Raw genomic sequence first — 27,149 nt, forward strand, 5'->3', positions numbered from 1 at the left:
TATAAACTGATATGCAAAAAGGCGCTGTGGACGATCGGATCATATTCCAGATCCTCCTGAAACCAAGGGAGGGGCCAGTGTACCCTCGGATTCATATAATGTAGCAGCATCCCTGAACCTGAACAAAAGCATGAGATGAGCCCAATCCTAAAGCTACTACAAATGACGAACCCCAACTTTAAACAGAACGGTACGTAAAATACATGGTCTGGTGCCTCGACCCCGCATGGAGGAAAAATTTATCTTTTCGCAATGGTAAGTAAATGCTTAGTATCCTTTTGGAGGCCTGGGGCCTATTCTGGCCCCCATCTTTTTCTCCCATGAACCGGAGAATGCACAAATTAAGGTTGTCTCTGGCCCGAGTTTCCTCGGCCGCCCTCCATGTTCTGTCCTGGCCCTATGTCGTTCCTTTACCTGAGTCAAATGTGGCGACGATTCTTAGAGCCGGAAGTCCCAAAGCAGTGTGGAGAGAGCGACGGAACAAACAGAACTGTCTGGATGGCAGCAGCAGATAGAAAAATCTGCGGTGTCTCTAGCCACAGCACTGAAGCCACAGCACTGAAGCCAAAGCCCGCCAACTTTTGGCTGCGCCGAGCCCCGCTGAGCTTTCGGCGCATGCGCTGCGCACTTCCCCACCCCTATGCCTGAGCTTCTAGGAATCTGACCTTTAACCATCCACATGCCTTCAACCCTTCTCCAGTACTCAGGTCCCTAATTCTTCTATCATTCCATTTACCTGGTTCTTACTAGCCTCTACAAATCATCCTATCCTCAGCTCATCTTTCTTTCGTCAATCCCTTTTTCACTCTTTCTAGCTCACCATTCCAGTGAAAAGTCTCATTACCGTTTATTCCCTGTTATCCTTTTTTTTTTGGGGGGGGGGGCAGTACCTGGGACCGAACTCATGCTTGCCAGGCAGGCGCTCATGCCACTGAGCTAAATCCCCAGCCCACAAAATAGACAGGGTTTTTTTGTTTTATCTTATGAGTACCGGTGATTAAACTCACGACCCCCTGCTTGCAAGGCAGGTGCTTATGCCCCTGAGCTAAATCCCCAGCCCCTCCCTGTTAGCCTTAATAGCTTACCTTAAAATCTTAATAGCTTACCTTAAAAGCTTAATAGCTTTGATTTGGCCTTCTCTGCCTCTCTCCAGATTTAGTGGGCCTGGTTTTTTGTTGTTGTTGTTGTTGTTTTTTTTTTTTTTTTCCTGTTGTGCCTCGTTTTACAAATTCTAAAGAATAATTTTAAAAACAAATATGCAGGGGCTGGGGATTTAGCTCAGCGGCATAAGCACCTGCCTTGCAAGCAGGTCGTGAGTTCGATCCCTGGTACCAACAAAAAAAACGAAAAAGAAAAAAAGATGCAGAAACTGCTGTTTAATAAAGAACAACAAAACAACACAAAATAAGGAGGCTGTGGAAGTACCTCAGTGTGTGAAGGCCTTGGGTTCATTCCCTACACACACACACACACAGACACACGAGCCTTTAAAGGTTGGGCTTGAACTTCTAGTGCTCCTGTCTCACTCCTAGAGTGCTGGAATTACAGGGATGCACCGCAAGCCTTTTTTTTTTTTTTTTTTTTTTTTTTTAAATGGTGGTGCTAGGCTGCGGAAACCAGAATCTTGCTCATGTGTTATACCGCTGAGCTGCGTCCCTAAGCCAGCCAAACTCTTAGAAATGCTACACATCACAATATTCTGAACAAGAACGGATTCAAACTCAAATTTTATGACACAAATGTTGAAAACAAACAAGGGAAACAACACTAGTTAAAGATTATTGCACTTTTAGTTTCTTAAGTAAAAGGAAAGGAACACCTGTGAAAGAGGCCCGGGGCAAGCCTCCTGTGATGTCATAGAGGCCCTTAGAGGCAAAGGGCTATTTCCATGTAGGCCACACTAGAGCCACTTGGGTCCTGTGTGGTAGCGGAGGGTGGGCGAGCTCCTCGGAAGATCTTACCCGCAGCCATGAGCGGTAAAGAATGCTTCAAGTGTGGACGCAATGGTCACTGGGCCCGGGAATGCCCTAAGGGAGGAGCTCGCCAAAGAGGATTTAGAAGCAGTGACAGCGGTCCACAGTGCAGTTCTGCCAGCCAGTCTGACATCTGTTATCGCTGTGGTGCAGCTGGTCACTATGCCAAGAATTGTGACCTCCAGGACATCTGCTACAGCTGCGGGAAAAGTGGCCACATCGCCAAAGACTGTCCTGAGCCTAAACAACAAAAAGAACAATGCTGTTACACCTGCAGTAGACCAGGCCACCTGGCTCGAGACTGTGACCAACGAAAAGTGCAGAAGTGCTACACTTGCGGTGAATCGGGGCACATCCAAAAAGACTGTGCACAAGTCAGGTGCTACCGGTGTGGTGAGACCGGCCATATGGCCATGAGCTGCAACAAGGCAAGCGAAGTCAACTGCTACCGCTGTGGAGAGGCTGGACATATAGCCCGGGAATGCACCGTGGAGGCAACAGCTTAGTTCCCTCCCCTACCTCCCCCTCTACTGCTGATTAGTTGTACTTTCTCTAAAATCTCTTCACTGATCAAAAGGTTAATAGATGGAGGCTACCCTCAGAACAGCAAAGTTTACTTGCTGTGTTAAAGGAGGAAAGGGCTGGAGGAAAAAAAATCAAAAAAAAAAAAAGTTACTACAATTAATGTTCTGTGTCTGTGCCACTGAGAAATCCAGATATTGAATAGTCATTCAAAGCAGTAGACAATTTCTGGATTTTTTAAGTGTATTTTGTTTGTCACATTCAATTAGAAGTTACCAGTGAATAAATCAGAGCGACTTTTGGAACACAGCCCTTGAATCTACTAAAATACGCAGTGTGTTTGATAAAGGTAAATTGCCTCGAAAAAAGGAACACCAAGTAAAAAAGAAGAGAAACTGTATTGTGGAGGGGGGAAGAGAATGTCCTTTTAGGCACCCAAGATCACCCTGAGCAGTTAACATTTCCTCAGATTCATAGAACCAATAAAAGATAGTTCTGGAAATGTCTATGACTTTATCGCCTTTATTCTATTTAACATTTTTTATTGATGGCTTTGAATTATTTGGCCTTATTAGCCATTCCTACATAAGTAACATTAAGACATCTCTGAGCCAGGTGTAGTGCTGCATGTCTGTAATCCCAGAACTTGGGGGCTGAGGCAAGAGGATCCTTGTTAGTTCAAGACCAGTTTGAACTGCATAATGAGACCCTGTCTCAAAAAGACAAAAAAAAAAAAAAACCTCATAAATGTATAGCTTAATGAAAATAAATAAGAAGACACATAATGTATATGAGTAGCTTTAAGAAAGAGAACATGGAGAAAAACAAAAACAAGAAAACCTTAATAGCAAATTGTGAATATACATATAATGAAAACAAAATTTATACTTATGTATTTTTAAATATCTAAGAAAGCATATATAATTATTAAGATTAAGCATAGCTTCAGTGTTTCATAATTTCAGAAATATTCTTCACAGAAATGATAATTATGCTTAGGAGTTTCTAAAAAAATTTTTTTTCTGACAGGGATTTAGCTCAGTGGCATAAGTGCCTGCTTGGCAAGCGCACAGTCATGAGTTCGATCCCTGGTGCCAAAAAAAAAAAGAACATTAAAAAAATTTTTTTCACAAATATAAAAATGTTGAGCTTGTGGATAGAGATAGCTCAGTGGTAGAGCTCTTAGCATTTGAGACTCTGGGTTTGATCTCTAGCCCCCAATAGTAGATTGGATTTTGTATACTGGCAATCCAGTTTTGAAAAATCAAGTTTGAAAAACAATTGAACCTCTACAAAATACAAAAAACAATTTGTTTTGAGGTGTTGGGAGTCAAACTCAGAATCTCACACATAGTGAGCATTTTTGTAGCTGTACCACGAAGCTACACCCCCAGGGGTGAGCTATTCAAGATTGAATAGCTCAAAACCATCTGGACTTTCATTTCTTATGTGCTCAGGAATTTGGGTCAGCGATGGAGAGGGAAAAAATTATGTCCCTTTTATTAAGGATACACTGAATATTTAAATCCTCCCAAATTCTTTTCTGTGGGCAATCTTTTCTAGTCTCAGGGGAAGGAAAGCCTTATTTTGACTCATCAGTATCCCTATCCCAGAAGACATAAAAGAGCAGGCCTTACACCTCAGCACTCAGGAGACTGAGGCAGGAAAACCTCTGCAAGTTCAAGGACAGCCTGGGTTGCACTGCAAGATTCTGCCTCAAAAAAACAAACAAACAAAAAAAAAAAAACCAAGGCAACCTTTTTATTGTAACCACTGTGAAAATCAGTGTGGAGATTCCTCAAAGAATTAAAGCTAGAAGTTCCATTTGATCCAACTACTCCCTTTCTTTGTATCTTCCTGAAAGTATTAAAAGCATCGTACCTCAGTGACATATGCACACCCATTTTTATAGCAGCACAGTTTGTAACACCTAAATCTAGTAAACAACGGAGAACTACTCTTCCATAAAGTAGGATAAACCTGGGGCTGGGGATTTAGCTCAGCGGCATAAGCACCTACCTTGCAAGCAGGCAGTCGTGAGTTCAATCCCCGGTACCAATAAAAACAAAAAAAAAGAAGGATACACCTGAGACACTTGTAATTAAATGGATACCCTGAGACCATACTGTTACGTGAGATAAATCAGACATATGTTCAAATATTGCACTATTAAAAAAAAGTTGGGGATTTAGCTCAGTGGCATAAGCACCTACATGGGAAGCATGAGGTCATGAGTTTAATCCCCAGTACCAAAATATAATAAATAAATAGGGGCTAGAAATTTTGCTCAGCAGCATGGTTGTGAGTTTGATCCCTGGTACTCCCCACCAACCTCTGCCAAATAAATAATGAAATAAATACTGCAATGTTTCTTTGGTGTGAGAAATCAAAAGTGTAAATAAGGACCAAATGTATAACAGATATTGAAAAATGGATAGATAATGTTCAAATGAGAAGGCAAACTGGATGAGAGAAAGGAAGGGACAAGAAAAGAAAAAATAGGAACAAAACTTTTGTAAATAACAAGGGAAAGAAAGAAAAATAATAATAAGGGAAAGAGTGGTTGAAAGAAGGGGAATGGGGAAAAAAGCAGCAAGATATATTATGTACAGGGCTAGGGATTTAGCTCAGTGACTCAAATGCTTGTATGCTAAGCACAAGATCGTGACTTCAATCCACAGTACCCCCCCCCCAAATTACGTACAGGTACAAATTCTGTATGATAAACATGATCAACGTACTAATGCATGGGGTGGAGGAGTGCAACTACAGTAAAACCCAGCAATTATACTCCAGGGAATGTCCTCAGAGTAAAGAATGAAAGAACACACTTTTTTTTTTTTTTGGTCTTTTTGAGACAGGTCTCACTACGTAGTTCAGGCTGACTTTGAACTCACTTTGTAGCTCAGGCTGGTCTCAACCTTGCACAGATCCTCCTGCCATAGTCTTCCAAGTGCTGAGATTACAGGCATGCACCACCACACCTGGACTTTTTTTTTTTTTTTTTTTTTTTTTTTTTTTTTTTATTTAAGAGGAAAGAGAGAAAAACACAAAACAAGACAAAGCAGTGTAAGGTTACACATAATACAGAACTACAAAAAAAAAATAAACATAACAGTAAGAAATCACCTGTTAATAGATTACATAATATCATCTTGGAAATAGTTGCTCAAATCACAGTATCAAAGAATACAAAGTAGACATTCAAACGGAGAGACTGCAAACAGCTGTGTTCAATGATCCAAAAACATTAATATAGTCAGCTATTTAACATCCCTAAACACACTTGTTGTTATATCCGTTAGAGCTCTTTTTTTTTTTCCCTCCCTCTCTTTTTTATAACAAAATTTACACATTTTGGATTTTATTACTCCTCAGTTCTCATTACTCTCTTGGGGGGGAGATAATAAAGTCAAATATGGCAAAACAAAGCTGTAAGTCCAAACCAAGGATAGACATAGCACATGATGTAGAACAGAGTACAAGGTCATCAACAATGGTTATCAACATTGTCTCTTGTTTCCTTAAAAGGAATTGTCTATCTCATTAGATATTATAAAGTTGGACAAAACAGTGGAGAGCAAGACCAATAAAACTTAGGCATTGTGAACATTGCAGGACTTCCAAAGGAGACAATAGTCAAACCAGAATGGGCATCTTTGTGAATCTTATTGCCTTCAAATTAGTTGCCTATACCTTTGCATCGTTTCTGGTTTTGGGCAAATAGACCTTTCCAACACATATTTTTAGAAGGTCTATTTGCCCAAAACTAGAAACAATGCAAAAGTCTTTCAATGGGAGAACCATTAAATTGTGCAATAAGTATTCAATTCCAAAGTACAGTGTTTAAAGGTGGGTGTAGTGGCACACACCTGTAATTCCAGCACTCTGGAGGTTGAAGCAGGAGGATTGCTGTAAATTTGAGGCTAGCCTAGGCTACAAAGTTTAAGGCAGCCTGAACTGCATAGTGAAACTCTGTCTCAAAGAGACAAAAAATTTTTTAAAAATAAGGGGCTGGGGATTTAGCTCAGCAGCATAAGAGCCTGCCTTGCAAGCAGGCAGTCATGAGTTCGATCCCTGGTACCGATAAAAACGAAAAAGACCAAAAAAAAAAAAAAAAATTTTTTTTTAATTTAAAAATACATTATTTGAAGGCTGGGGATTTAGCTCAGTGGCTCAAGTGTTTGCTTGGTAAGCATGAGGTCGTGAGTTCAATCCCCAGTACCGGAAAAACAAAACAAAAACAATATTTGACAATCAAAATGAGTACTAATTCATAAAAAGAACTTGAGCATTAGAATTATGTGAATTCAGTCCTGATAGATTGTACAGTATATGATATGACTTATGCAACATGTTGGAAATCATAAAATTAAATTGGCAATGGAGGCGAGGCTTAGTAGTTTACCCCCATAATCTCAGCATTTTTTAGGCTGAGGTAGAAGGATCACTGTGATTTCAATGTCAGCCTGGGCTACAAAGTGAGTTCAAGGCCAGCCTGAACTGCATAATGAAACCCTCTCAAATCAAAAGGAGGAAAAATAACAATCTGACATTTTAGCAGTGACACTAGGAGCTCTAAGACAGGTAAACCAAGACAAGATGGAGCTGCCCGGGCCCCTTCTGGACCACACTTCAAGTGTGAAAAAAAATGACACTGGGCAAGAGAATGTCACTTCTGCAATCTCAAGGCCCATTGGAAGAGTGATTGTTCTAGCCGCCAGAGAGTGGGTAAGCCATCCTCTAACTCCTTGCCCTCACAGGAGATCTTATTACCACTGGATTCATCACTGGCTGATCTACTTGGGCTTCTGCTGAAGACTGATGGGGCTCAGGGCCAACAGCCCCCATTAAGGTATCCTTCTCAGAGTCCCAAGGCTCACTGGAGGCCTCAGGTAAGACATTCTCTGTACTTGTAGACACGGAGGCCATGTATAGTGTTCTTCCTGAGTTTTCATGCCATTATATTAAATTCTCAGCCTCCATTGTGGGTGTTGACAGCCAACATACACAGCCTCTTCAAACAGGCCCCACTCCATGCAGGTTCCAAACTCTCTTCTTCACCCAGAGCTTTCGGATAATACCAACATGTCCCACATCGCTTTTAGGTAAGAATCTCTCCAAAACCTTAACTTCTTTACCTTCTCCCTCTCCACAGCTCACATCCTCCAAATACCATCACAATGCACTATAAAGCCATCTCTCCTTTCCCTTCTTCCCTGGTTTATTCCATCATTTGAGACACCTCCAGCACCACCTGCACTACCCATGCTATGCCTGTTTAATTTGTCTCAGGGATTCTATAGTTTTTCTTTGCATTCCCCAATATTCTATAGCTCCCAAACATTTATGGGGACTTAAACCCATAATTAAGCATCTGTTAGACAATGGTTTTCTCAAACCTACCTATTCACCCTACAATTTTCCCATTCTACCAGTTCTCAAGCCTAATGGGTTCTATCATCTAACACAAGACCTTAGGGTAATCAATGATGCTATTTATCCCAATTCATGCAGTGGTGCCAAACCCTTACACTATGTTCTCTTGTATCCCTTCCTCCACCACTCACTTCATAGTCCTAGATCTTAAAGATGCCTTTTTTACCATCCCCCTACATCCTGATTGTCAGGATTAATTTTTGTTTACATAGACTGTCCCAGACACTCTCAGCTCTCAACAACTTTTTCACACCTGTCATCTCTGTTAGAGTCTCTCCTCAGGGACACATACCACCCCCTTCCTTTCCTACTCATCAATTTCATGGCCACACCCCTGGTTAGGACTGGCAGGTAGATTTTACACACATGCCCTGCCACAAAACTTTCAAATGTCTTCTCACCTTTTTCTGTACTTTTTCAGGATTAATAGAAGCCTTTCTCACAACCAGAAGACTTCTGATGTAGTTACTAAAGTTCAGTTACCAGAAATCATTCCAAGATTTGGTCTACCTTGGAGTATTCAGTCAGATAATGGTCCAGTGTTTATTTCTCAGATCCTTCAACAGGACTACAACTAATGTGAAGTGGACCCTACCTGGCCTTCCTCAGAACTTCAACAGCGATCAAGGTCACTGGACTGCCTTGACCAGGCACATCACTCAAGCTAAGGTTGCTCTCCTAACCCTAACTCTTCTAACTCTAAACATCCCAAGTGGTCATCTCATCTCTGACCTCCTGCCTCCATCTCACCAAGTCCCCACAGCCATAATTTTCAGACTAGGTTATGTTTTGTTACTCTATTTGGTTCTTGATCCCTTATAATCTGTTAGTTAATTTTTTTCACTGTAGGATTCTGGGCAATCTTTCCTAAGGACTCCTACATTATACATAAAATTGTTTTCATGCTGTTCTGTGTAACAACTGTCTTAGTTTTCTCTGCCCTCGGCTGTTTAGTTAAACATGAGACCTTTGTATGTCTAGCATCTCATCTCACTTATAGTGATGCAGCCGCATCCCTCTCCACTCTTAGTTTATAACTTCCCAAACATGATTCAGTTGTCAGGTCTTACGATTCTCATGCTTCCCATTCTCTCCAGCTCAACCCAAGGACCAAGGACAAGTCCTACCTACACTTCTACCCTTTCAGATGGGGGAATAATCACTTCTCAAAACTCCCCCCCCCACCAATTCCATGCTTATTTTTCAGATTCTTCCTCACCAAAGCCCTGATGGAATGACACATCAGATCAAGTACACCTTTCCTTTTACCTCTCCTGGATCCTTTAATTGTGATAGTGGCCTGCCTCCTCATAGCACCCTGTGTTTTAATTTCCCCAATCTAGGATGTGAGTGTTTACCTACAAAAAATTCCTTGTTCTGGCAGAAAAACCCTAGTAGCAGCTTCTACATGGGTATCAGCCATCATCTTGTCAACCACCCCAACATGATGCCCCCATTCAGCAAGAAGTAATAAGAGACAGGCTTCACCCTTTTCTTAACAATACAAGGACAAGAATGAAAGTTTCTTGCCCTAATACAAATTACAGTTATGGCTGCGTTCTAACATGGCAGAAGGCCAAATTGGGAACACTTACCACTCCTCCTTTTTCAGTCCTAATTGCAACTCCCTTTCCTGTTTGCGTGCAAAGAGAATTCCAATCCATTCTTCACATGTTATCAATATTCACCCCATGTGCCACTTCCAATCAGAGGTCATATAACCCTCTGCCTCTCTCAAGTCAAAGGAGCCAATCCAACTGCCATGGATTGTGTGCTCCTTTCCATGTCCTCAATAAACATGTTCTTTTCTTTTATTTAAATTTTATTTTGAAAGTACACAACAGAACAAGACAGAATAAAGCCAACTAAGATCGTACAGTGAAATTGGTACAGAACTTCACAGCAGGTTAGTGGGATAACAGTAATAGGTATCACAGTATATTTTGTTATCTTTATAATAGTTGTTCTTTCAATCACATACATCAAAATGAGATAAAATATAGAACACTATAGAACTTATCAAAACAGAATATTGAACAGAGCAGTACCATTAATCAGAAAAGAGCAAAACAGTAATAAAAATATTTGCCTTCAAAGAGATGGTAGAAGGAAGTCCCCCTTATTTGCTATGTCAACCTCCCAGGAGATGCTCATATTTCTGGTTCCCATTTGATAATGGGGGGACAGAAGAAGGAGGGTAGGGGAAGTGGGATATTTGACTCTAGGCCATGCATCAGTAGGTTCACTATTGCTTAGCAGGGAGGTAGGCTGGTTGTTTGGTTTCACAGCGTCCTAAATTCCAACATGGTGTGGATCTCAATAGCTGCTGCTGGTTCTCCCCCTGGAAGGGCCTCAGTCTGCCACACTGCCACCCATTACCAGGGAGGAGAGGTGCTTGCTTGGCTTCCCAGCGTCCTAAGTTCCAACATGGTGTGGATCTCAGGAGCTGCTGCTGGTTCTCCCCCTGGAAGGGCTTGCAGTCAACCTGTTCTTTTCTTTTTTGTACTTTTCACCTCTCTGTTGCACCAGAAATCTCTTAACAATTTCCACAGCAGTTGCACGAGTCTATACTCTTACCAACAGTAGAGAAGGGTCCCTTTTCCCCACAGCATCTTCCACATTTGTTATTGGTTGATTTCCTGATAATCACCATTCTTTGTGGAGTGAGATGGAATATTAATATTGTTTTAATTTGCTTTTCTTGAATGACCAGTGATGTTGAACATTTTTTTCATATATCTATTTGCTGTTTCTACTTCTTCATCTGAGAAGTGTGTATTCATCTCAGATACCTTTTTTTTTTTTTTTTTTTTTTTGGTACCAGGGATTCAACTTATGACCTCATGCTTGCCAGGCAGGCACTTACACCACTGAGCTAAATCCCTGGCCCCAGATGCCCATTGTTTGATTAGGTTTTCAAATTTGGGAGGTCTGATTTTTTGTGTGTGTGTGTTTTTTTTTTGTTTTTTTTTTTTTTATTTATTTATTTTTTTTATCGGTACCGGGGATTGAACTCATGACTACCTGCTTGCAAGGCAAGTACTTATGCCACTGAGCTAAATTCCCAGCCCCCCCTTTTTTGTGTGTTCTTTAAAGATATTAACCTTTGGCGGAGGAACAACTGGTAAAATAATTTTCCCACACTGTAGGTTTTCTCTTCACTCTGTTGGTGGTTTCTCTTGCTGCACAAAACCTTTTTAATAACGTGTGATCCCAGTTGCTGACTTTTTATGGTGTTTCCTGTGTGACTGGGGTTTCTTTCAGTCTCTGCCTACACCAGTGTCTTCAAGAGTTCTACTTATTGTGTCTTCCAGGAGATTTAGTTTTAATATTTAGTTTTATGTTAAAATGTTAGTTTTATGGGGCTGGGGATTTAGCTCAGCAGCATAAGCACTTGCCTTTTGCCTTGCAAGCACATGGTCATGAGTTTGATCCCCGGTACCGATTTAAAAAATGTTATTTTTTTGTTTTAATATTTAGAACTTTGATCTGCTTTGATTTTAGTTTGGTGCATACTGAAAGATATAGGTCTAGTTATAATCCTCAGCATTTGGAAAGCCAGTTTTTTCAGCACTATTTGTTTAAAAGGCTGTCTTTCTTCCAGTGAAGGTATTTGGCATAGATCTACTTATATACTATGTTGCATTTCAGGTATCTTTTTAAAAATCTCCAATATTTTTTAATTGCTGTAACAAACAAGTAATATAAATTTACCAACTTAACCATTTTTAAATATACCATTCAATTAGTAGTATTTAAACTATATGATTATTGTTGCATAATGGTCTCCAGAACTTTTTCATCTTCATAAAATTGTCTCTATATCTAGTAAACAACTTTTTTATTTCTCCTTTCACACCAGTTCATGGTAACCGCACATATGCCTGGGGGTTTAGCTCAGTGGCATAAGTGCCTGCCCAGCAAGCATGAGATTGTGAGTTTGATCCCTGGTACCAAAAAAAAAAAAAAGAAAGAAAGAAAGAAAAAGAAAAAAAAAATACACACATATATAAAGATATTAAATCAAATAAGATAAAATGTTAACAATTATTGAATCTAGATTGTATTCATTGAGGATCTTGGGGACTGGAGGTACAGTTTAGAGGGTGAAGACTTGCCTAGCATGTATAAAGCCCTGAGATCAATACTCAGTACAGAAAGAAAGAAAGACTTAATAATGAACATTAATACATAAAGCTATTGATTTTAGAAGCTGTATACGTAGCCAGAAGGCTTTATGAATTGCTAAAAGGCACATTAAAGAAACAAGTATAAGGGCTGGCAATTTAGCTCAGGGGCTTGAGCACCTGCCTGGTAAATGTTAGGTCATGAGTTCCAACTCTGATACCAAAAGAAAAAATAAATAAATAAAATAAACAAGTATAATTTAATTATTTAAAACTGGAAATGGGGGTGTGTGGTTAGCACGATAATTACTGACAGAAAGAGTCAGAACCTTTTACTCTGGTTGCTGGGTATAGATTAGATAGTGAAAAAAACTGCCACATATTCATATGAACAAGTTAAGGTTTTGCTTTTTCTTCTGAGCACAACTCATTTCTCTTTTGATAACCTGATATTAAATCATATGTGGTAAACATAAATAAGAAAACTTTAACCATGAAATAAAAGTTTATGTAGCATGTACCTTTATTGGGCATATACATAATGTGTGGAAGCAACATGATGCTATGGAAACAAACTTGTATGAGACCAGAACCCTAGGGTAGACCCTGATAACCACTACCTGGTGATGTGATTTTTTGTAGTCTCTCGGCCTCCTAGGATCTCAAAGTACTGTCCTAAACAAAGTGGGAACTTGAACATGAGTAGCTGGTTCTCAAATTCTATTAAGTACTCTCAGATAATTTTAATTTGTAACTATGGCATTGATGTGTTCCATTCAATATAAAATATTCAATGAAAAGGTTTTGAGACCGCGAATTAGTAGACAAACCTGTTCACAAGAGAAAGCTAGTTTTCATAGTCTTATTGGTGTAGGGTGGGATGTATGCACCACTCCTTGTCTGGAACATGCAACTGCAGTGATTGTGAACTTGGCAACAGTAATGTGTTAAAGAGATAGAATTAAAGAAAATAAGTATGAATGATGGTTTGTTTCAAAAAGGGACAGAAAAAGAGAAAACAGCTGCTTTGGAAGAGCAAGGGGCATTAGAAGTGAATATCTGTGGATTTTAGTCTTCAGCTTTTTTAAATTTACAAATAGAGATTTCTCTCACCCCCAGTGTGGGCACCTGGAAGTTTTCACCATTTGATTATTTCTCTGACTGTCTTTAAACCAAACTTGAGCTCCTCTATCTACATTCTTTCTGGTCTTTAAAGTCCTTCATGCCCTTTTGTGATGGATAAGTATGGGGAAGGAGAGCCTCAGAGAAGGCCAGTTTAGGAGGTAGAAATTAAAGAGGATATGTGTATATCTGGTTTAATGCTATAGTGATGCTAAAGTGAGAATATACATATAAGTATATATGTACAGGTGTGTATTTTTTATATATTAAGTTAGAAGTCTTAGGTGGCTGCCTCTTCTTTGTATTATATCAGGTGAGGGGGGTGGTTTCTTCAATCTTCCTCCTTGTGTTAACTTGTGGTCCCTCTCTGCGTGCAGTTTCTGTCTCTTTTGGTTTTCTAACTAGTCTAGCTATGGAGTCTACTTGTAGAGGCAGAAGCTGCTTTAATTAAGACTTACTCCATTAATTTTTAATAAAGCCTATCTTTTCACTTCCTAGAAGCTACCTTTACCTACATTATCTTTTTTTTGTTCTGAGAATAGGATCCAGAGCCTTGAGCATGCTAGACATGAAAAACAGTCTTTCAGACTTAACCATATATGCAGAGCTTCCAAACAGCTTTTTACTGTTGAAGTTTTAAATACAGATAGTCAATCATGGAAAGAAGACCCACAATATGCCATCCCAAAATATAAAACACTATGACTTGAAGGCAATTAAGCCTTTAGTGCCTAGTGCACCATTTTCAGTATGCCCATAACAAGAGAACATAATAAAATCTTTTCAATTTCTTGTTCCTTGAATTTTCAAGGTAAAAAATATGAATTTCATGCAAAAAAAATTTTTATATTGTAATGTTTGGCATAAATGAGCTAAGACAAATGTAGGAAAGTGCTCTTCTAATTGCCTGAAAACTTGACGTAGATTAATTCATACCAAAAGGAAAGCTATTCTGCCCCCTTTCTACTAAAGAACAAAGGTTAAGCACTGATGACAGTTTTAGACTATTATCATCTAGATATGGTGTTACAGGCAGCTGAGTTACAAATATTACTGGCAGTCAGACAGGGTTGGGCCCTCAAACAAGCCAGTGCAGAAGACCAGATAATTTGCAATACTGGAGGAGACAAACACCTCTTTTGCGGGCCTGATCTCAAAACAGAAGGAAAAACAAATGCAGCACACCCTAAGTATAAACATCTGGGATTGATATTCTAAATAGGTATGGATCACTTTGAGTATCACTTTGAGGAGTCACTATCTCAACCCCCCTACAGAAAGAGTCATTGCATGACCTTAAGCATGACTTCTTGCTACTTGACTCACTTCCCCATATGTCCCTGATCTAATCAATTTTACCTGTGCAGTTAATTTTCTTTGTTGATCGTATTTCTGTCTCACCTCATCTGTTTTGCCAGTTCCTGTTTTTTCCCCTTTTGGACCCATTTCACCTCATTGTTTTGCTCTATAAAACTCCCTAGAAAAGCGTCTTTGGCAACTCACTTGGGACCCCTCCTGTCTCTCTCCCAGACAGAAGTTTTCTTTCTCTCAATAAATGTATTCTGCTCTTAACCTCTGTTGCTCCTAAAATTCATTCTTTGATTTTTAGAGAACACAAACTTATACTGGACATCAAGTCAGATAGGAGTTTCATTTCCCTATATCAATAGGGCTAAGTTAGAAAAATGTGGAAAATACAATACTGTAGTTAGACTATGAGTGAAGTAGCTAGCTAGCGAGAGGGCCTGAAATAAGTTGGGTAATCTATCATATTGATACAGGGGAATGAAACTCCCTGAAAGAGTTTTGCCCTAGAATAAATTACAGGATACTAAAGTGGTGATCTAACAAGGTGGAAGGCCAAATTGGGAGCATTTACCTTAACAGCCACTTTCTCCTTCTTCTCCAATTATAACTTCCTCTTTCCTTTCCCCATGTATGTGAAGAAAATTCCAATCAGCTCCTCACACATCATAAATGCCCACCCCAAGCACCACATGCAGTCAAACAGCACATATATCCCCCACCCCCCATATGTAGTTGGAGGAGAAAGCCAAACTGTTGAGGGCAGTGGGCTTGTCTCCAAGTTCTTTAAATAAAAAGACCACTTTTATTTTTTCTTGTATTCTGCTTCTCTATTGTGCCAGAAAATTCTAACATTTTGGTGCCTTGTGACTTGGATTGGTAGAGTGGGCTCCTTGGAGTCACTCCCAGTTCAAGCTCCCCTGCCTAAGAACCACTCTTCTTGCTCCAGGACATGCTTATTTGCCACAACTAGCCTGCATCCAATACCAACCCACCTCAATCATTACAAGTAATCTACTATTTCGAAGCTTTCTGTTTTAGTTTCTCAGTGGATAACAGCTTTCATGTTCCTTGCATAGCTGAGGCAAAACTGATTTCAGCCTTAAAATTTTGCAAGCTTGCATCAGAAAACCTATCTCTTGCCATCCCTGGACAAAGACAGCAGTTTTCACATTCCTTGTGCAGGACAGTCTGAGGAAAAATTATTACCCTCTTGTTCTCTAGGACTCCAAAACATACTCAATGATGGCTGATAAGAATGGATGTTGGGGGGCTAGGGATTTAGCTCAGCGGCATAAGTGCCTGCCTTGCAAGCAGGCAGTCGTGAGTTCGATCCCTGGTACCAGTAAAAACGAAAAAAAGAAAAAAAAAATGTGAGGAAGGAATACTGGCAATGCTTCCGAGCTTTCCAAGAATGGATGTTGGGACCCTCCTTGTCACATTTTCAAAACAGGTGACAAACTTCTTTTGATAAGTGTGACCCAGAGCAGCTTTCACATTCCCTGGTAGGGGACCTAAAGCTTTTATGTCCTGAGTCAAAGTCATTCTCTTGGCTCAACTCTAATTCAGTCTCCTTGGGGAATACCACTTCCTATCCCCCAAGAAACCCCTCTGGGGTACCTCACTCAAACTCTTGGTGCTCCTGGCCTCAAGAAGGCTATAAAAACAAGAAAGCTGATTTTTTTAATTTATATTTTTGTCACAATGGTGGCAAGTTGGGCAAACCCTTTATATACAGGCCTTTCTCATTTTGAGGATATATTTGTCTCTCAGTCATGTATAGTAGACTAAATATTTCTGGCTCACTCTTACTATACCAGCATCCCTCCCTTCCTCCTCACCAGAGCCCTTAGATGATGTTCCTGTCCTTACTCCCCTTCCTCCTCACCAGAGCCCTTAGATGATGTGCCTGTCCTTATTCCCCCTCCTCCATATCCCAAATCCAGACCCCATGGCCTTCTCAGCCAGAGCTTTCTGAGCTCCCTACATCATCCGCTCCCCTTTCCAAATGCCTAGTGGCCTCTAACACCTCCCTTACTGCCTTTCCCCAATTTCAGATTTCTCAGTACCCTCCACTTGAGCAATCTATTTTGTCAGACAGCTCCTCTGCTTTTTCCCCTGGTCCTGCATCATCATTCTCACCACTGGCTCACCACACTCAGTCTTGTGCATTTCAGCCACCTAGCAGGTCACATATTATTCAACTGCCATCTTGTGATCCCATACCACATGGTTCTCAGCAGCCATCTTGCTGCAGCTCACATGGAGGACAGCCACCATCTTGCAGTCCTCTACCACATGACAGTCCACTGCCATCTTGTAACAGGTCACAGGGTAAACGGTTGCCATTTTGCAGTCCCTCATCATGGGATCAGCAGAAGCCATCTTGTTGGACGTCACAAGATGACCATTTGCCATCTTGTGCTCCCTCACCATGTAATCAGCAACAGCCATCTTATTGTGGGTTTCATGGTAACCAGTAGCCATCTTGTGCTTCCTTGTCACATGGTGATGAGTGGCCATTTTGTGTTCAGTCACCCTGCAATTGCCCGCAGTCAACTGCTGGTTGGTTTGCTGCTCAGTGGCCATCTATAGCTCCCACTCCACAGAGTTCTCAGCCTCAATCCCTACTCTCCCTTTGGGAACAGGCTGGTCCCAAGGGACTAGTTCATATTTTTGTTCCTTTTTTCCCTCATTGACCTATCTCACATTAACCATAAATGAGGTTTCTTTTCTGCTATTCTTATTTCAAGAGAGCTCTGTTAATTGACCAACAAAAAGGTTCATATTAGTTTATTCATTATAGTTTAAATTGGCCAAATATATTTGAATGCACTCTGATTTCGTAAGTGTGATAGCTCAGACCCTGGAATAAAATCCAAGGAAGCAAGACATTGAAATTTGGGGAGCAAAGGCTTTATTTTAGGCCAGGCCTGGTGACACAGCCTCCAGGAGCCAATTTGGAGACTGTGCACCTGACAGCTAAAAGTCAGGGCTTTTATCTTGTAAATCCACAAACAGCTGCTGGTCACACAATGTAAGGAGGGGGATGGGGTGTGACACACTACAAGACAGAAACAATTACATGTCTTGGGAAGAGCAAGATCAGGTAAGGGTTGTGCTAACAAGCAAGTCTCCCTGCATACAAGCAAGTTTAGATAAGAAGAAATCCTGTTTTCCTCAGCAGAGAATAGAAGTCTAGCAGTAATTAATAACTCCTGGTAGCTTATCTTAGCATCACATCTGTTATTTGTAGAGGGCAACAATGGTTAACATATCAATTAGGTAAGATTTTACAATTCTTTACAGAGGAGAGCATTGATTAACATATAACATAGGTCATCCAGAGAGAGAAGGAAAACATATATACCATATGGCCATGTTACAGGTTTTGCTATAATACAAATATAATGAATTTATTTTCCTAGAGTACAACAGTAAGATGCTTGTTTGTCTGTGTATCTGTTGTCTGTTTGCCCAGTCTGTTTATACTATGCAAATTATCTGCCCATGCTAGGCCATTTGTCTGCTCTGTAAACAGCTGTTCCTTTTTATTTGAGCTCAACAATCTTTTCTCTTTTCCTTTTTCAGATCATTTAATCAAGGTTTATTTGGGTTATAGATTTATAAAGCATGCTTCCACCTGGGTTGCCAGCCAATCAAAATGATGCTAAAATTGGTTAAACAAAATCCCTTGTAGTATGGAGATATTGGACAAGATTTAAATTAATGGATAAGAACATGGCTGCCTGGTAGTTTTAACCAGTTTTATTCATTAACCAGATGCTCCAATAATCTCCATAGCCTTATGGGAGACTCCCTCAAGCTAAGACAATTAATTATTGCTGGTTTTATGGTATATTTACACTTTCAAGTACAAAATTAAGATTGTTTATGATGATAAACATCTTTTTCTTTCAGATCTCGACATCTACCTTTTTCTTGTGCTCCAACCAGAAGATTCAAGCCAAACCAACATGAGGTCAGCAGTCAAATAACATTTTTAAACAAAAATTTATATAATGTCCATCAACAAAAAGATCTACCAACCAATGGGTTATAATTGCTATAACTAAGAAAGTTTCTAAACTTTACTGTCAGCCTTATTGCTCATGCTTTTATTATACATGCCTTTGTATATACACTTGATTATACATGCTTTCATTAGTTTTTTCTTGCTTAGAAGGTGGCAAAACCCAAGGCATCATACAGATAAAAACAATAATAAATACACTAAATTCTTTTTAGATTTCTTTTACTGAGATCCACCAGATCTTTTCAAGAAAAATGTTATATGATGCATATTGAGGCCATAATTAACTATACTTAACAGGCCTTAAATGACACTGCAGCTAATTTCTTTCTTATTTAAAAAAGGTAAAATTAAAAAAAAAAAAAGGTAAAATTAATAAAACAGGCCATCCTCCAAAATCAGATGGCATTGGACATCTAACAGCACAGGAGGTGCTTATGCAATTGTATACAATTAAATGTCTATGTAACAAATCACTGACATGTCAGTGTCTAAAATTCCCTGGACCTTATGTTTATACTTCTTATTGGAATCATTAGTAGAACTGTACTTATAAATAAATATCCTGTTCATTCTATTATTTGGTCCCTGCATACTTAATTGATTCTTTGCTATTGTCTCCTCTGGACATAAAGCTGTACACTTACCCTAGATGAAAATGCCTGCTATCTACTGAGGGCCACTAGTTAAAACTCTACAGAGTATTCCTGACTGCTGTTCAACAACTTCAACCCCTTTCAGCCTGAAAATCCAGATTGGTCATCACCCATTACCCCTCATGGTAGTTTGAGTTACTTCTTCAGAAGGGGAAATGCTATAGGCAGCTGAGTCAGTTAAAAATATTATAGGCAGTCACACAGGTCTAGGGCCTCATAGGAGCCAGCACAGGGGGCCAGATTTTTTGTGACTTTGGAGAAAACAAATACATTGCACTGTGAGATAGATCCCAAGACAAAAGGCTAAACTGGGCCCTTAAACTTCACAAGGAGACTTTCTTAATATAACTTTTCATGTTTTCAACAACAGAGGTAAAACTCAAAAAGAGGATCTTTTAGCAGTGGCCCTTGGGGTTCTAAAAGAGGTAAATGGTAACAAGAGGGAGCTGCCTGAGCTCCTCTCAGACCATGCTTCAAGTGTGACAAGGAAGGACACTGGTTAAGAGAATGCTCCAACTTACAAGTTCCTCTAGGGCCCTGCCCCATCTGCAATCTCAAGCACCATTGAAAGAGTGACTATCTTAGTTGCCAAAGAGTGGATAAGCCATCCTGTGAGTCTTTGCCCTCACAGGAGTTCTCATCACCACTGGCTTCATCACTAGAAGATCTACATGGTCTGGCTGCTGAATATTGATGGGTCTTGGGGCCCATAGCCCCCATTAAGTTATGCTTCTCAGAGCACCAAGTCACACTGGAGGTCTCAGGTAAGACACTATCTGTACTTGTAGACACGGAGGACACTTATAGTGTTCTCCCTGAGTTTTGGAGCCAATATATTCTCTTCAGTCTCTGTAGTGGGTGTTGATGGCCAACCTACACAATCTGTTCATACAGGGTTCATTCCATGCAGGTTCCAAACTCTTTTCTTCACCCATAACTTTCTCATAATACCAACATGTCCCACATCCCTTTTAGGTAAGGATCTTCTCCAAAAGCTTACTTCATATACCAGGTTACATACAAGACACTCAGGGATAGATTTTCCAAGGATCTCCCAGATCAGCAGATCTTAGACATCATCACCAACTTACACAACTGTTTCCACGTGGGATCACATGTTCTATGCATACTCTTAGCCCTAATAGCTATACAACCTTTTCTGAGGGCTATCATCCTTCAGATTACTCACACCTGTCATCTCTCTGTTAGAGCCTCCCCTCAGGGACACATACCACTCCCTTTCTTTCCTACTCATCAATTTTGTTGTCACACTCCTGGTCAGAGCTGACAGGTAAAATTTACATATTTGACCCATGCCAAAATTTTCAAATATCTTCTTATCTTTTTCTGTACATTTTATGATGGATAAAAGCCTTTCCCACAATCAGGGAGACTTCTGACATAGTTGCTAAAGTCGTATTACAAGTAATTATTCCATGGTTTAGTCTGCCTCAGAGTATCCAGTCAGATAATAGTCCAGTCTTTATTTCTCAAGTCACTCAACAGGACTACAACAAAAGTGGAGTGGCTCCTACCTGGTCTTCCTCACAACTCACAATTTGATGGCAGTCAAGGTTGATGAACTGCCATCCTGGTTCCACATCACTCAAGCTAAGTGGTGCCCTCCTAACCCTTACTCTCCTGACTCTACGCATGAGTGGTCATCACATCTCCTATCTCCCAGCCCTAATATATAATTTCCCAAATATGATTAAACTGTCAGGCCTTATATTTCTCATGCTTTCCATTCTCCCCAGCTCAACCTCTGGAACAAGGACAAGTCCTACATATGCTTTACTTTTAGTCTCTCAGATGGGAAAATAATTCCCTCCCATAACTTCAACCCTCCCAACTCCATGCTTATTTTTCAGATTCTTCCTCACCAAGGCCCTGATGAAATGACACATGCAGGTCAAGACCACCTTTTCTTCTACCTCTCCTGGATCCTTTATTATGATAGTGGCCTGCTTCCTCATAGCACCTTGTTCTTTTATTTTTCCAATCTAGAATATGAACATTCACTAATGATAAACTCCTTGTTCTGGCTGAAACAGCTGGTACCTGCTTCTACATGGGCATCAACTGTCATCTTGTCAACCCTCCTAAACCTCAACACAATGCACCAATGCCCCTGTCCAGCAGGAAGTAGTAAGAGAGAGACTTTGCCCTTTTTCTTTTTTTACTTTTTTTTTCTTTTTATCGGTACCAGGGATCGAACTCATGACCACCTGCTTGCAACGCAGGTGCTTATGCCACTGAGCTAAATCCCCAGTCCCCTTTTGCCCTTTTTCTAATAACAGAAAGTCAGGAATGAAAGAGTTTTGTCCTAGAATAAATTATAGGACATTATGGCAGTGGTCTAACATGTCAGAAGGCCAACTCAGAAATGCTTACCCTAATGGCCACTTCCTATACAACTTCCTCCTTCCTTTTCCTGTGCACTTGATGGAAATTCCAATCAGCTCCTCACACATCATAAATGCCCATCTCCAAGCATCACATTCAGTCAATGGTCACATATAACCCACACTCCCCATATCTGGTCAGAGGAGAAAGCAAAACTGTCTAGGGTTGTGGGCTCCTTTCCATGTTCTTTAAATAAAAAAGGCCATTTTCATTTTTTCTTATATTCTCCTTCTCTATTGTGCCAGAAAACTTTAACACTCCCAACATTCTATATGTCTAGGGTGAGTTTGTGGTCCCTGTAATCAAAGAATGAGTTTTAGGAACAATCAAGGTTAAGGGCAGAATACATTTATTGAGAGAAAGAAAATTTCTGTCTAAGAGAGACACACAGAAGGGGTCCCAAGTGGGTTACCAAAGACTGTGTTTCCTAGGGAGTTTTCTAGAGTAAAATAATGAGATGAGGCAGATCTAAAGTGGGGGAAAAATGGGAACTTGGGTGGGACAGGTGGGACAGAAACATGATCATCCAATAAGATTACAATTGTAATTGCTCAGGTAAAATTGACTAAACTAAGATCAAATGGGTAGGCAAGTCACCTAGCAAGCAGGCATGAACACAGAATAGGGTCTTTGGTGATAAGGGGTTGGGTTAATGACTATTTTTGGTTTCCTCATGGTGATTGATATTTATTTGGACTATCAATCCCTGATATTTATACTTAGAGTGTGGTTGCATTTGTTTTGCTTTTAGTCTGGAGATCTGGCCTGTAGCAGAGATGTCTACATTTTTCAGTGTTGCAAGGTATGTGGTCTTCTGCACTGGATCCTTTGAGGGCCTGGCCCTATCTTGACTATCCATACTATTTCTAATCAACTCAGCTGCCTGTAACAATGTAGATATGATTTAAAATAAGAATAGACAGTGAGCTAGAACTTTCAAATTCCTTAGATAACAGGGCATGTAATCTCCAACTGCACTGTGTCACTGGGCCCAGGATAAAATAAATCAGCACTGCTTTTTAAAATATGTTTTTGCCTCATTTTTTGAACTCGAGTTTGGGGACTCATTTGTGAATTACAAGACTATGTGTATATGTAGGTGGGTTTTCTCTCCTCAGTGTACAGTATTAATGTAATCATCTACAAAACCATCTAGAACCATGCTCAAGTGATTCACTAGTCATTTTTAATCCATTCAAATTGACATCATAATAAACTATCACATAGCCTTCTTTGTGGCCACACAACCATGTACATTTTTTGGTTTTGTGGTGCAAAGAGTTCAACCCAGAGCCTGACACTTGGTGGGAAACTTTACTCCTAAGCTTCATCCTCATCCTCTAGCCTTTCCCTTGGGATTTCTTATAGGAAATTTTACTTAGAAACTTCTCAGTAAACATGGGATCAATTTTTCACTTGAAATGTTCTCTCCTGGTGGTCACTATGCCCATTTTTTTTTTTTTTTTGTCTTTTTTATTTTTGTCGGTACCAGGGATCGAACTCATGACTGCCTGCTTGCAAGGCAGGCACTTATGCCGCTGAGCTAAACCCCCAGCCCCACTATGCCCGTTATTAATGCAAAGAATTCAGCTCTCTTCCATGTACATGTGCTCCAGAGAGGATATTTCAGACTCCATTCTTGCTCATGGTGAGTACATCTCAATTTCTTTGCAATCTTTTTCTTTTTTTCTTTCATTTTTTAAATTTTTCTGGAATTTAATCTTTATTTATAGGAGACTACAAAATATGAAATTCAACATAGAAATAAGAAACTCCTTCAGAGGATAAGCTTCATATAGCATGTACAGTTTAAAACTGTTTAAGTACAGTTTCATTGTAAAAAGTGCTACAATGAAAAGCCACAATTAAAAAACAAAAGTTCTTAGAAGAGAAACAGACAAACTTACAATAAACATAGTACACAACAAAAACTGATGTCTCCCTCAGCTGTATGCCTAGAAGTGAAAGGTATCAGCATCCCTGTCCTGAATTTGGGCAATATAGCTTTCAGAGGTAGTTTTTGGCACAACATTTTGAATTTCTTCTTTCTTTATTGAGAAATACTTCTGAATCAAGTTTAATGATGCCTTGTATACAAACTCATTTTCATGGTTCTGTAGAAATTCAATCTTGTCCAAGTCTGTTCAACTGTCCCATCACTTGTGTAGTTGATCACACCCCACATAGCTTTCCTTTGTCTCTTAAAGTCTGCCTTAGAACACTGATGAGGAACGGACTAATCCCTGCTATACAACTTGTATCTGGTCCTGCTGACTGGCTGTGATGTTTCATATTGACCATGTAGTTTTCTTCTGAATATTAGTTTTGGGGTGAAGGAGCAGGCTGGGAAACTCTTGCATCTATCACAATCTGTCTGTTTATGCGTTCCAGTGACAATATTTCCCATGGCTCTTAGAACAGGGGTCATAATGGGTAATTTATTCGATCTTAGAAGCTTCACCAGATGTGGCACAACTCCCATTTTTAAAACCATTTCAGAGAGGAAAAGAAAGTGCTCTAAACGATATAACTGCATGTATATATAAGTGTTTAAGATAGATAATGATATCACTGAGTTTTGTTGGATCATTGAACAGAACTGTTTGCAGTCTCACTGTTGGAATGTCCACTTTACAAGCTTTAATTTTGTGACTTGAACAATTATTTCTAAGATGACAATATGTAATCCATTAACTAGTGATTTCTTACTGTTTATTTTTTTCTGTAAATCTGTATAACTTGTACCCTTTCTCTGCTTTTTTTTTCTCCTTAAATAAAATTAAAAAAAAAAAAACCATTTCAATGTATTCATTTGGACCATTGGTAAGGTAAGAAATAGCCCAGCACATATTTACTAATACTTCAACATCATTGTGATATAGGAGATCAACCAAGGTAGGAAGAATTTGTTCAACAGCATCTAAAGGGGGGGGGGCAGGATTCTTGATGTGGCAAAAGTTTGAGGTCCAGGTAAGATTAGGTAAGTAGCCGCCTGCTAAAGGTGACATATTAGCAACAGCAAGAAGAGCCAATAGTGGGTCAATTGCACCATATTTGATAATCAAGTTTTGGAAAACTGATCCATCACCTGCAGTGTTTCTTAGAGGCCAGTCAGCTGTTCACTGATGTGAGCATGGGGAGATGCCAAGAGAGATATTAGTGCTGAGGTAGCACCTCTATCCATCACAGCCTTAGTCTGGTCTGATGATCTGTAAGCAATGTTACGAGTGCCCAAGCAGAATCAAGCTAGATGGAACTACAGTCAGTTCTTCCAAAGAAGGACACAAATTTTGGAATCAAACCAGCTTGGATTATATGATCTATGGGGGGCTGTTTTTCCTGAGAAAGCAGTTTCCTAGCAGCTTGAGTAGCTTGGAGCTGGCCCAGTTTATTGCTATTTATACTTTTGACAGTGTCATCAGCAGTCCAATTCACAGTCCCCTGGTCATTGTGGCTTTCCTGTAGTGGTGAAGTAATATCATCAGGAAAGGAGCTTACATTTCTCCTTTTCAGCATTTGGTCATCCTTCCTAGCTTTCATAATCTCCACATTAACTTCTATTCATCACTGCCTCATTTTTGTACTGTCTTTTCCCTTGTTCTTGAATTGTTTCAACTGGGCAGCTGGTGAATTAGCATTCTCATTGCTGTATGTGGTTATGAGACAAAGGAAGAAAACTATGAAGCAAGTGCAGGTGTTATTGAAGGGCTCACCAGTTGTGGACTGTGTGCTCTTGAAATGTCCACTGCAATGGAGCCCAGAAATGGTGTCTTTGCATGATTTTTCTAACACTCTAGATGGACATTTTTGGCTTAGATCTATGTCATGTATAGATTTAAGTAGAGTATGACTCTGTAATAATTCATTATTCTGAAAATATGTCCAGAAGCTAACTATTATGACTACTAAACCCATGTGCTTCAATTATTGAGAGGAATTGTATTCAAAGAAGTGAATTCACTAGGTATGGTGGCACATGGTTGCATTCCTAGCATTCTGTAGGCTGGGGCAGCACGGTCACAAATTCCAGGCCAGCTTGGGCTACATAGAGAGTTCAAGGCCAGCCTAGACAACATATTGAGACTATTCTCAAAAAGATATACTCAAAAGAGATTTATGCCTGTACCTATGTATGCGTATGTAGGGCTAAAGATAGAAGATATGGTATCACATACCCTAGTCAACACTCACCCACTGAACTAAAATGCCTAGTCTCCCCAGCACAACCTCCCCCCCTTTTCCAAATCCATTTTATTTCAAGGAGAAAAAGAGAAGAAGAAGAAGAAGAAGAAGAAGAAGAAGAAGAAGAAGAAGAAGAAGAAGAAGAAGCAGCTAAAAATTTAAAATGTGTTAATCAGAGGGCAACAATGGTACATAAATTGAGCATTGTCATCCCCAAATCATTCACCTAGAGGACACAGCATCTGCATTCAATTGTCTGAACAGTATCAGCACAAATCTTTACCTTCAGTGAACTCAGAGAAATCAGTAATATAACTATCTTAACTTTTTTATATATATACACATATATATACATATACGTGTACATATGTTGATTCTTTCAGCTTCCCACACTGAGATAATATGATGTTTACACATGTGTGCCTTATTTATTTCACTGAGTATGGTCTCAAGTTGCATCCATTTACCTATAAAACTCTCCAGTTTATCTTCTTTATTAGCCCCCATTTTTAAAGACATGTTCTCCCTGAATTGCCTGGGTTAGCCATGAATTTATCATACTCCTGTCTCAGTCACTCAACCAGCTAGGATTACAGAATATTCCACTGTACTTGGCTAAAATTTTAAATAATTTAAGGTGCTCTTCATTTTTTTTTTCTTTTGTTTTGCTTTTTGGTACCAGAGACAGAACTCACAATCTCACACTTGCCAGGCAGGCACTTATACCACTAAGCTAAACCCCCAGCCCCTCATTTTTTTTCTTATATCTCCTTTTTTCTTCTTATATCTCTGCAAAGATATGAAGTGGAATTAAATTTTTATATAGCCACAAACTTTTTATGTCCTCTCTTTTCAAATTTTTTACCCCTTATATAGCTTCAGTGCTTCTTGCTTACAAAAAATAACTCTAGGGCCAAGGATATAGTTCAGTGGCATAAGCTCCTGTCTGGTAAGCACAAGATTCTGAGTTCGATTCCTGGTACCAAAAAAAAAAAAAAAAATGGCTTTAAATACTCTTGCGTTCTCCCTCCTCCCCCACACACGTTATCACAGACTGATCAGGCCCATAGACTGAGAAGACTTAAATAAAAGAGAAGAGTGTTTTTAGGGTTCTAGGAGGATCAAAACCCTCTAGCACAATTCAATATTCTGTGGGAGCTAAAACAAAGAACTTCTCTGTTAGGTCCATATTTATTTTGTTTTCAAAAAAGGAAAGGGGTTAGAGTGGAAACTGAGCAGGACTTTGGGCCTTTGCTAAAGGATTTCTCCAAAAAATAAATTATGTTAATTTAGGAGAACTGTGTTATCTCTACATTGACTTTCATTGCAGGAGTGAGATGCCAGTAGCTAAGGTCTTTATCTTATCTTGTTAACTGGGGTGGGA

At 39.7% G+C, this 27,149-nt stretch overlaps 1 protein-coding gene and 1 pseudogene across 1 annotated transcript; one reads left to right on the forward strand and one right to left on the reverse strand.

Moving 5' to 3' along the window:
• Nucleotides 1-1,928: 1,928 nt before the first annotated feature.
• On the forward strand, nucleotides 1,929-2,909 carry Zcchc13 (zinc finger CCHC-type containing 13). The gene has a single exon (XM_023565553.2). The coding sequence runs from the start codon at nucleotides 1,970-1,972 to the stop codon at nucleotides 2,477-2,479; it is 510 nt and encodes a 169-aa protein (XP_023421321.1). The 5' UTR covers nucleotides 1,929-1,969; the 3' UTR covers nucleotides 2,480-2,909.
• A 20,629-nt stretch (nucleotides 2,910-23,538) lies between these two features.
• LOC100719974 (importin subunit alpha-1-like) lies at nucleotides 23,539-26,284 on the reverse strand (annotated as a pseudogene).
• Between the last annotated feature and the right edge of the window lie 865 nt (nucleotides 26,285-27,149).

This window comes from Cavia porcellus, unplaced genomic scaffold, assembly GCF_034190915.1.
Source record: "Cavia porcellus strain 051 isolate PalLab524CR breed Dunkin Hartley unplaced genomic scaffold, mCavPor4.1 scaffold_3, whole genome shotgun sequence".
Classification (NCBI taxonomy): domain Eukaryota; kingdom Metazoa; phylum Chordata; class Mammalia; order Rodentia; family Caviidae; genus Cavia; species Cavia porcellus.

Coding starts and splice junctions, on each gene's coding strand:
- Zcchc13 (XM_023565553.2), top strand. CDS start 1,970: ATGAGCGGTAAAGAATGCTTCAAGTGTGGACGCAATGGTCACTGGGCC.